Here is a 12,374-nt window from a genome sequence, read left to right as displayed (position 1 = left end):
TTCCAAGATTGAGAGTGTGGTCTTATTCTCTGCCAGTAAACAGGTATCCTTGAGTGTCTGATTGGATATTGAAGCCGTCTGACAACTACATGTACATTTCACTAAATGCCTGATATAAATATTTATCATTCCTCATAAAACTGAAACCTGCACAATTTCAATAAACACACAAGTACATGTATCAGATGATGTCAGATGGCCTTTTCGAAGAGGTCTGCAAATAAAAGAGTAAACGTTCCCCAATCCCTTTGTCTCCCAACATTCCATTGAAGTGGTGCTTAGGAATTGGGACAGATGAAATGATTTCATATTTTATGCTTTTGAATGAATTTGTACTTCTAAAAATGTACCAACTGTGTTGAATCTGCCCATAAATCCTTGGATTGAGTTTGCACCTCCTTATTTGCATTTCTTATGAAAGAATTTTGTAGCGTAAATGAAACCGAGACTACATGTACCATATACATGTACTGTTGTTGTCACTGATAACAACCTCCTGAGGTTGGACTTCATTGATTGGCTAGTTTCCTTTACTAATGCATGGTACATGTACACAAACAAATGCCTCATTTGCATAGTTTTAATCAGTAATGAGAGTCTAAAGGTACCCCAGTCTAGCTTTCTATTTTCAAGCATTGATCAAAGCATTTGAATTAATGCCAGATTCATTGCATAATTGGGAAGTGATCTCTTGTTACGATGTTGACAAAATAAAACTAACACAGGAATTTTGTTTATTCAGCCACGATGGTGTCATGGAGACTTCTTATTCGTCCGTTTTGTTTTTTGAAATTGTCCAATTGAATGACAGAATTGTTTCACCGGTGTTTTCTCTTTGTTCTGTCTTCATGTACTGGTACATGTACATGTACACCCGCTGTCAGAATTGAGCTTTCTGGTGAACATAAAGTATTCTTTCTCAATAAAATTCAATGAGAGAAGACCAAACCACGTTGAACTATTTTCTTTCTGATGTTGAATATCTGTATGTGCAGTATATTGTATCCCCAAAGTAAAAATGTTGAGCCATAGGTACGTGCACATCTGTACACATGTAGTACATCGTGTATTTTCTTATGTGGCGTGAAAAGTGTTTGAAATACAGTTTTTGTGTGGTGTAGAAAAAACATGAAACAAAGAATATTTGGCCATGAAGATACACTACTTCTTAACCTTTGTTTTCATTTTTTTAGTTCAATGAATGATATTCTCTCAGGAACAATTGTTCTGTTAGGTGCAGGGAGATTTTTTTAAACTTTTTGTTTGGGACATTTACCACACTGAACTATTTTCTTGCTTTTGCCTACACGTACATGTATGAGACTGAATCTAAAACCACATGACTGAGAGTGAATCTGTTATTGTATTTCTAAGCATCTGAGAACCAAACTGTCAAGTACATGTAGTTACAAAATAAACACGCCAACAACACTCTGAGTCCGGATCTCTACCAGTGGTATCATTACAGCCACTGTGAATTGGTGTGAAACAAGCCAACAGCGTAGTTATAACCCTGCAAGATTACGGACAGAGGGATACTTCCACCCCCACGTCAAAACCACACAGACACTCTAGAGTTGCTACCCAACACAGCCCCCCTGAATGTCTGTAAAGAATTGCTGAGATTCACAATGACTAACACAGGGGTTCTCGCCGTCCCATTTCTTGCTTCAAATTTGAGATGTCACCAGAAATAAAAGAAGAAAAAGCAAAAATATAAGTCAATTGTTCCCTGTAGATAAATAGGCAAGATTTACACCTGTACCCAGTACATGTACTATCTGAAGGTAACCATGGAAACTATCTCAAGCAAAATAATGACAAATATGGAAGTGTCAGGAACATTTATTCACCTGGTCAATCATCCTACTGGATTCATTTCAAGGAAACTAATTTACCCCATAGACTTTCTGTTGATTGAAATTGCAAAGAGTTCACCCTGTTATTACCTTCCAGTCTTAATGTGTACATTGGAATGAAGACTCTGAATTGATACGACGATATTCCCCGAGTACCTAATAGATCAATCTCTAATTACTGCGGTACCAGGAATAATGGAAAAGCACATAGGAACTTAATTGTAGTTAGGTGCTTATTAAGAAATGTAGTTATTTTTATTATCATTATTTACCTTAGAGATTAAATCTAATTCATTTAAAGTCCAACCACTCCAAACAATTGCACTAATAAATCAATAAAACATCTGTAAGTGGCAGGAGATCTGTTTACATGAAATAAGTTGGCCTACATGTGCATTCACCTCATGCACATGTGACAAGAACAATAGAAAAACTTCTTTTAGTAAAAACAGAATAAAACCTGATAGTCAATTCACTAGAGACCCTAAGATTACAACAGCTCTTAAACAATTATAACAACAAGAGATTTTGGTCGTTGCACCATGAATTTTAACCTGACATACAGAATAGTCTGAGTACACCGCAAGAGGGTCTCCATGGTTTTACCGATCAAAAAGTAACAAAACTATGTAATGTAATTTACCCTTTAAACTTTAAGCAGCTGTACGGTTACATGTGAAATCCCTTACACTGCACTGCACTAGTTTATTGTTAATTAGATGCCACATTCAATCAAAGCATTAATTATCTTTGGGTATTCAGGTCTGACTAGGATGTGTTTTGTTTGTTTTCGATATGCAGGTAGTTGCTGAGCCCTGCTTGTTCCTGGCGGATTACATCATGTCCATATTGCCTGGCACACCTCAGCTGGTAAGATGCTTTTCTTCTGTCATCACAGTGACTCAATGAGGGGGAATGAATCTATATCTGTCAGCTACTGCACAAATGCCTAAGGTGGCGCTATCACCCATGGTGGCGCTATCACTTGCAATGTTTTTACAGTTCCAAAATTCATGAAACAAATTATATAGGGAAATTGACTAGATGTTTATAAATGATTATAAAGATGAACAAAGAAATTGACTGGAGTGGGATTTGAACCTGCGACCTCCGGAATACCGTACCAACTGAGCTATCACTGTGCACAGTACCTAGTGACGCAGTTTGCCTGTTTTAACAGTTTTTGCTTAGTCCTGAGGCCTTCAAATGTATCTCAGTCAAATGGATGTTTTATAGTATAAAGACAAAGACTAGATAGTTGTGAAGGCACCGTGACAGTTCATTCCGCGTTGCTTAGGTTGATTTTCTGTATAAAATGCACAGAAAATCCATGTACTTTGCATTACTTTTTTCTAGATTGTGGCCACCCATTCAGTGACTAATATGCCATAATACAGGCTCCCATCTTATGGCTTTAGAGGGAAGGAAATGACCACCTGTTCCAATTGTTTAATGGCAATTACAAAACAATGCAATAATGATATTTTAATTACATGTACCTAGTCCTTAGCCTTTTTATTGCCAATGACTGTGAAGGGTTAAATTGAGCAGTTTTTCTCTACCGACAAGAAATGCTTCCGACAGCAAGTAATACATGTTGTTGTATTGGGATTGCTACACTATTTGTAGCACGAGTAGGTTTGTGTTTGGCACGGCTATTAAAGTTTGAGGTAAAAGAGCCAATTATTGCATTTTTGATGGAAAATCATTAAATGCAAACTGATAAACAATTGTACAAATCATGCCTGTATTTGTAAAGTTTGTTCGATGTACTACTTAAAATTAACAAAAGGATATTAATGAGGAAAAACCTGCAACTATAGCCATCTTCACAAAGTACATACTGTATATGTATATGTCTGATAAATGCATCTAAATAAATCTATCTATTCAATTTAGAACAGTTCTAAGTTTCTGTTGTCATTTTTCCTCCATCATGAAGGTCCTTTGAACCTCAAGGTCATGAAGATGGAATTGATGATGACAAACCTTTTCTAGCCTCAGTAGTTCTGAGCCACCTCATTCACCTGGAGTGTGAGTAGAATAAAAGACTTTCCAGCCACCCAAATAAAGGAATATAACCCAATACAGTACAATCAAAACATATTCAGTAGTTGCATGGTAATGTGAAGTCAACTGACATACTATCAAGAACTCACAAAGAGTGTTTAAAAAATTCTTGTGTTCAATGCCTGCATTTACTCCTTGATATTTCAAGCTTCCTTTAATTTGATGAGAGAAACCTTAACCCTGCGATATTGTGTACATGTACATTGTAGATCCAACAGAATCCCGCACCCAGAGGAGATTTCCATAGGATTTTGTAGGATTTAGCAGCGTTCATGCTCGCAAGCTGCAGAAAGTTCAGTTGTAAGGAATGTACATTGTAGCTTGCTGGTACGGTGGATTTGCAAGGACTCTAGAAGGGACTAGCTACTGGTATATAGGACTTTGTTGTACTTTAAAGTACATCATTTAAGTATCGGTCTGGTCTTTGAAATAGCCTGTAGAACTTTTAAAAGTGAGAGCTTCTAAGAAATAGCATTATCATGGCTTTTTCTAGAGTTCTAGTGCAATTTTTGGTTGTGTCATAGTTGCCTGAAAATGCACCATGTTTGCAAGTTTCTTTAACCTGCTAATGTTGAGTTTCTTGTGCCCGATACAGCCGCTGGGGGTGAGGTTCTTTTCACACGTTCTTCAACCTTGCAATTTCTTACTAGCCCCCATACAGTACTGGTGTGTTGGGAGGCACAACTCTTGACGTTAGGCATCAGCATATTTATTTCCCCTAAATTCGTCTGTTCAGCCATTAATAAAAACATTTGTGGCACAGGTGCAGACGTCAACCTGTTTACATACAAATTTAGCATCTATTGCATATACAGATATCACCTGTGGCCCATACATGTGTTTTTCCCAATTGTTTTGATACTAAGGAACTACTCTCATCTCTTTTGGAAGTGTGGTTTCATTAGCTAGCAAACCAGTTTACCCCAACAAGGGAGGTCTTTAATCCCCTTAGCTCTTTTGGAAGTGTGGTTTCATTAGCTAGCAAACCAGTTTACCCCAACAAGGGAGGTCTTTAATCCCCTTAGCTCTTTTGGAAGTGTGGCTTCACTAGCTAGCAAACCAGTTTACCCCAACAAGGGAGGTCTTTTCTCCCCTTAGCTCTTTTGTGTATGAGTGTAGGCTCCCCAATTCCAATTAGTCAAAAAAAAGGCATTTCCAGATCTGCAGTGTCTCACACTGATGTAGAATCATGTTTCGCACTTTGACCCAACCACATTCATTCCTCTTCACACCACTTGAAGCAAGATATGGGACGGAGAGCACCCCCCCACATACACACACCTTTGTGTTAGTCATTGTTTGATCTGAATCTCAGGAATTCTTTTCAGACATCTAGGGGGGATGTGTCAGGTAACGATAGTCTAGAGAATGTGCCTGTATAGGGATTGGACCTGTAGGGGGTACCCCTCCATCCCATATCTTTGCTGGGTATCATGCCAAAAAGGATTGTTACAAATACTCATTTATTCAACGTACTGTTAGAGTCCTTGAATGAAACCAACTCCCTCACTTTATTCTACCATCGACACTTTAAACTCAGTCCGGCTTGTTGACCCTGGATATTAAGGCCCTTTAAACCTTGCCCATCTTCTTGACTTAATTATTCGTTGCCTTCTGCCTGCACTACGCCTGCGCGTTTATTACCCTAGTATGAAAATCGCTTCTTACTCCTCACTCTTTCCCTTTTCCCTCCCTCCTTTCCTTCAATAGTCTTCCTCATTGGTGGGACTTCCAACAACCTGGAGGATGAGGAGGCAGAAGCTGTTCGTCAACAGCCTGTCGCCATGGCAACAACATCCAGCAGGCATCACTGTGAAAATGGGATTAGACTTTGCTTCACTGTCATCCATTTTAAATGTATGAAAAAGCAGCAGCTGAGGCAAATATTCTTCAGTTCTGTGGTTTGCACATTGTTCTAGAGCATTTGGTTTCATTGTGATGTAATTTTAACATCTTTTCATTACAAAAGCAGCTCTGCTTTGGTATAAGTGTGCAAGTGAACAAAGATAACAGAATGTTCTTGCTGCAGAAGATAATATTGTAATATTAGAATTCATATTTTGGTACTCATCAAGCACAAAATGTGTATTGGTGTTGTTAAGCACAGACGTATAAAAAAAACTTGGACTTGTAACGCCTTTGTATGAAATAGAAGCCAACCATTGGCCATTTTAATGAGCCAAATACAAATGCGTGGGTTGGCTCACTTCTATTGATGCCAGAAAGAAGAAAGGCGGGCATTGTTGGGAAAGCTTTGTATTCTCAGTAAAATGGCCGCTAGTGGATTCAATGATCTCTATAAGCTGATTAAGAGCATTACAAGTCCAGATTTTTTTATACATGTCCGTGTTGTTAAGCACAAAATGTGAATCATTGTCGTTAAAATGTGTGAGTTTTATCTTCAATTTGCAAGTGAGTTTCTTTTATCAATGAAAAGAGGGTAAGTGTGAATGCATGTGAGAAATAATTATGAAATATCTTATCTGAATGCTGGGGTAGTTCTTTTTGAAGGAATAAAATTGTCCAATTTATGAATTATTTCCCTCTTGCAATTGTAGCCCTGTGTTAATGTTTAAAAGTTCTTTCTTTTTTTTGGGGGGGGAGTCTTTTGTGTTCTGATGTTATTGTTTCAGTCTCTGTCATATCAAGCCTTTAGCTAAGGTGTGCATGGCACTGGTGCATCATGAATATTTGGCTGGTAACACAATATCAAATAAGAAGCACATGTGACTTAAAATAGTCTAAGCAGATGTGAGTAATTCTATGTTCTTATTGGTCGATACCCACAACACATAATGCCCTATGCATTACAGTTTCTCTACCAAATTGGTAGATAAATGCAAAGAAAAACATAAGTGCTTTCTACAAAATGGTAAAAGCAGCAGCTGAGTTGTATGTCGTGTGTCCAGGTAGCCATGTGTGCCTTGAGTGAAGGCTATGCCATAGTATGAAGGGTGCAGTCTGAGAGCAGAATGCCTGAGAAGCTTGAGGGTTGCCACTTGAAAAATGGTCTATAAGTAGACCAGTAAAAATGTAATTGTTTAACCGACAAAAAATTGTGAAAGAAATTGAAAGGTTAGGGACCAGACAAATTTCATTTTTGTTTAAGGAACCCCAGGGATGTTGGTATGCATGTTATTGGGCCCTGAACAGTGCCAATTTTACACTGATATAAATGGGGCTTGATTTAGTGGAGCAGTACCCTGAAGGGTGCAGACCACTAATTCAAGGGAGAATTTCTGGCAAGCTCATTATCATTAGAAGTGCCCTCCACTGTATCTTTTGAAAAAGGAGATTGTTTGGCACCCCAAAGGGTGATATTGTGTAAATTCTTGCCAGGATCAATTTCATGGGGGTTTGGGCTTCCATCTTAGAGCAGAATGGCTGAAAGACACGGTTGGAAATTGTCCTAGGTGCCCGAGAAAGTTGAGGATTGCCACTTGAAAAATGGCTAAATGTAGATTTCGCAACTTCTCCTTTTGGGGGTTGTTTTTTTGTGTGTGAATAATTAAAAATTTCATCGGTTAACCCCCCCAAAAATTGAAAAGAAATTGAAAGTTTAAGGACCAAAGGATAATTCCATTTTTGTTTAACAAACCTCGGAAATGTTGGCTTGCATGTTACTGAGCCCTGAAGAATGTTGATTTTTCACTTTTTAATGGGCTTGGAGTACACCCTGAAAAGATAAATGGACAACAGCGCCCTCAGTCGTGACAGTTCAAGATGGCGGCGTGCACAAGCGGCGTCTGCGTCGAGGTTTTGCGCCTTACAACTGCTGTTGTCAGCTGCGGTTTCTTGTTAATTGTTACGCTGCAAGTAGTCCAGATATCGGGCAGCGATTCAGATAGCGACGAATGGGAAGGTCAGTAATGTTAGGCCTCGTATCTGATCTTGCTGATGACTCCACGCTTGCCTTGGTCACTGTCTCAGTGCGCCCCGCTCCCACGTGCGGACGTCGGACCCTAGTAGTGCTGAGGGTATGTCTGAGGCACACCCCCCTGACCGTCATTGAAAACAGGCCGCGCCAAGGGAGGGCCTACATGCGTGACATGATTTAGTAACACGATGAAGTAGCTGTAGCTAAGAAAGCTTATGCAGAGTTTTACTTTAATAGTCATAAAAGTGCTACTGATTCTTTATATTTGTATTCTACCTGGGTGACACGGCTACCCACCTTTATAGTGATTTAATACTAATAGTGGGCGTAGTCAGCAACTTGCCACACTAGGTACATGTAGGTTGTGTGCAAGTTTCTCATCTTCACAGCTGCTGATTGCTTTGTCTCCCCCCACACTGTGAACTTGCAGAACTCAAACTCCAAGCACCATGGTCACTATGCCGTGTGACTTGGACGGCTTTGAGTTTGATTTCCCATGGGTTTGTAACGATATGGTATTTTATGCAGCCCTGTATGTCAAATCAGTGTAATTTTCATTTTAACAATTCACTTCTTCAATCAAATCTTCCCTGTTAAAACTGATGCATATGACCTATGGGTTTGGGACAATGCCACCAATTTTTTCTTGAAAAAACCACTCACCACTTGCTCATTCTGTTAACGAGAACATGCAGACACATCACACATTTACCCCATAAAAAGTCGAAGTCTTCCAAGTCACATGGAAAAAAATCTTTCAACACTTGAGATGTTATTTTACCAGCTCATCACATGGGGAAATTCGTCATATAGTGCTGGAGATCGTGCTCCATCAAAAATGACAGTTTACCCTTTTGGGGCATTTCACCAGCCTGTGCCATATGTACATCATTCATTCATTCATTGCTGGTTTATTAATGAAATCTCAATTGCAGCCAAAGGCTAAATTGCTGAGAGTTTTACAAATAAACATTTTAAAAATACAAGAATTACAATATTAATACAGGATTAAACCAGACAGACAAAGTATTTGAAGAAATAAACCTAAAACTATATGCATGTATGCTAAAAAAGAAATAAATAAGTAAATAGGATATTGATGGACAGATAAGATGTTAAGAATATTACAGGATATTCATCATCTGAGTTAGTAGGAAAAAAGTAGAGCACATAATTAAAAGTCATTCTGATAACAGAGGTGGGCACATGCACAATTGATCTGGGATTCATGTCGAAAAATGGTTAGTCTACAGACAGTAAAAACCCATTGAAAACATTGCAAAGTGGGTTAGATGAAGGCAAGAGCATAAAATGGAGTTACATGTTATTACAATTATTTAAAAGTTGAGTTAAATAAGGTATGAGGCTTTTCTTAAAACATTTTGCAAACGACTTTCACAGTTTTAGCCTGCGTTCCTACAATGTATCTAGTTCAAGTGTTTGGAAAGCATTTCTATAAGAGTCATATTCCAAGACAAGAATGATCCTGCATGCCCGTTTCTGTACCCGTTCTATGTCCTCAGAATGTTTACTAGTGATTCCACTTGTCCAAACCGGCACTGCGTATTCTACAACTGGGCGCACAAATGAAATGAAAACGGTAACCAAAGCTTTAGTGGTAAGGTGAAAATGCTTCAATTTACGCAGCATGAAGAGGCGTGAATTACCGCGTCTGTTCATTGAGTTAACTTGTGTATCCCATTTGAGATCTGATTGGATGAATACGCCTAAGAATTTAACTATGTTGCTGTGTTTAATAGTAACATTATTGAGGCATAATAAACTTGGAGCTGGTCTGACTCGTGAAAAACAGACGTCCAAAATCTGACACTTAGATGGGTTTAAATGCATCTTATTTCTGATAGACCAGTCATGTAAGTCAGCAAGGACCTCGGGGAGGTTAGATCTTACATACATGGCCAGTGTTTCTACCAAGGTCAGATCATCTACATATTAGAAATGTTGAACTCTGGTCCCGATATTGGTCTTATAAAGCTGATATTAACTGTGGCTAAAAAGACTATAGGTCCCAATTTGGTGCCCTGTAGAACACCAGCACAAACAGGTGACCACTCTGAAGAAGAATGACCACACCTCACACGATACACACAATCAGACAGAAAATCAACCACCCAAGCTACAACAGAGGAGGAAACCCCATATATTCAAAAGCTTGGTAAGGGCTGTGGTGTGATCAACTCGATCAAATGCCTTAGAATTCATGTAATTCAGCTGAACCAGAAAAAAGTCATTTTCTGTGCAGCTCATGGTATTGTAACAAAATCACAGAAGGGCCACGCCAGTACAAAAATTAGGATCTAGAGGACAATAAAGCTTAAGATGAGCCACTTAAATCAACAACTAAAATGTGAAACAACTGGCTGACTTGCCTTGCTGCTTGAGAATTTTGGCAGCCTCATTTATTTAAGAAAACAGATTTCATATAAATTGTCAAAAAAATTAAATACAGCAATTACATGTAAATTTTGTAGGATCACAGTATATTACTGAGATAGTGTAAGTTGCTACCTGTTTTGAACAGGATTCAACAAAGCTACACGACTTCTACATTTCTGCACATCATGGCCAATTTCAAATACATATGTGTACATGTACAGCATGCAGATTTTGAAATTGCCTAAACTCAGTCAATTTGGGCAACACCCCCCTCCTCCTAGAAATGGACCTAAAAGAACAACAGCCCAACTACTTTGACCTCATGCACAGAAAGAGAATCAAGAGCAAAAGGAATGGCTGGAACGGAGGGACCCAACTTGTAAAGAAAAATATTTACAAAGTTATATTCAAACCCAAAAGATGGACTAGAATGTCCCATTCCTGTGGGTGTCCTCTGGTGTGTCCCAGTCAGAACATTTCCTGCACTCTCTGGTTTTTACTGTAAGGGCTGCCAGATAATTTGTTGGAATGAAGCTACTGAGCACAGTAACACGCAAAACCCTAACACAGCCAGTTTATTTTTGTCCATCTCATGGGGGGGGATTCCCCCAAGAACTTAGCCGTGCCTTGCTTTATTTTTTTTTCAAACTTGGCACGCAAGTAAAGACACTCTTTATCTTTACAAAAGTAAAATTTGAACTCAATCAGACATACAATTTTGTTGATAAAGTCATTTAAATTTCAAGGCTACGTGCTTGCCAGCCCGCATGCATTGAGCACAGTGGAAAAAGTGCACATTGAAAAAATGCATGCTGCACAGGAATGGTAGAATGGTACTGTACATGTATGTCTGGTTTTCACAAACTTGGTGTCAAAATGACCACAAGGAGATACTCTCAAACCTCCTGAAGGCTCAACTCCTGAAAAAAATGTACTGCGGCAATATCAGGAAAAATGTTGAAGGGGCGTATCCTCCCCTCGACTCTTTTAAGGTTGATTCAGTAACAAAAGACCATTCAACATCAGTCTCATCAGTCTAAAGGATAAGAATTCTTTCAACAGTTGTGAGCTTAGCATAATGGATGCTTGATTTCTCTATGCCCAGTTGGACTGTTCTATTTTTATGGAACCAGAAAAACAATACTACAGCCCAAAAGTTTAGAACCAGGTCAAGTGGTATGGAGAGCAATCTACATGTATCTACATGTATACACACCCACATTCTGTGAAAGTGAAATAAAATATGGGGCACAAAATGCATAAAATATTGATAGAATTCAATTTTTGTTAAAGTAGGCACAGGTGTCCATTTTCTCAATACTAACCTGATGAACCTCTACCTTTCAAGCTTGCTACACCACAGCTGTTTCATGACTCAATGTGAGTCATGTGAGTGTGAGTGTAAGCATTTGTACAGTGTTTGTGCAAATCACCATTTTTGATAAAGCACGATGTCTTGTTCTAGATGACAATTCTCTCCATATAACTGGATACTTCCAGTTACATGTACATCAATGCCCATGCTTGTACCTCAATGTCATTTGGCCCTGAAAGATCCAAAAGAAACCTTTTTATTTTCACTTGAAAAAAGCATTGCCACAATTTTAATTAATTTATTAGATTTCTTGTGCGCCATCTCCATCTAGGAATGTTCAAAGGCAAAATTACAAAGTTACATAAAAATTATAATGAGAATTCATTAAAATTATGGTTAAATACAAATTCATAAGTCTCAAAAATATGAGAAAAATAAGACTTGCCAAATAAGTAAGTTCACACAATACACATGGAAGCTTAAAATCACAGCAAATCAAATTACGGACAAGAGCTAATTCCAACAAAGAGAACCCTACAACGGGACACCAAAGATACTAAATAAACTCAAAATACACACCAGCAAAATACTTTATTAAAAATACAAAGGGGGTAAGGCTGAGTATTTTAAGACCTAAATGCCTTTTTGAACAAGTGGGTCTTCAGTTGTTTTTTGAAAGTACCTGACAATTCAACCTCCCCTACTGCTGGCGGTACTGCATTCTACAACTTTGGGACAGCTGAAGCAAAGGCATGATCACTAAAAGAGTGTAGCCTTCTTTCCTGGGATACTCTAGTAGTATTTCACCTGTTGACTTCAGACTATAACGATGGTGGCTTCTAACAGTAAAAAGGTC

At 38.5% G+C, this 12,374-nt stretch overlaps 1 protein-coding gene across 2 annotated transcripts in view; it reads left to right on the top strand.

Annotated features, from left to right (window-relative positions):
* Window positions 1-7,622: 7,622 nt before the first annotated feature.
* Window positions 7,623-12,374, top strand: part of LOC110985042 (protein cereblon-like) — a 74,254-nt gene continuing 69,502 nt past the window's right edge. For both annotated transcript variants that reach the window (XM_022245751.2, XM_022245750.2), the window contains exon 1: window positions 7,623-7,791. In XM_022245751.2, coding sequence (XP_022101443.1) covers window positions 7,653-7,791 — 139 coding nt within the window. In that variant the 5' untranslated portion in view covers window positions 7,623-7,652. The remainder of the gene's footprint in view (window positions 7,792-12,374) is intronic.

Source organism: Acanthaster planci, linkage group LG02 (assembly GCF_054643075.1).
Source record: "Acanthaster planci isolate LZ-2023a linkage group LG02, COTS_SCS, whole genome shotgun sequence".
Classification (NCBI taxonomy): domain Eukaryota; kingdom Metazoa; phylum Echinodermata; class Asteroidea; order Valvatida; family Acanthasteridae; genus Acanthaster; species Acanthaster planci.
Note: the sequence above shows the minus strand (reverse complement) of the source record. Positions and strands in the feature narration are given on the sequence as shown.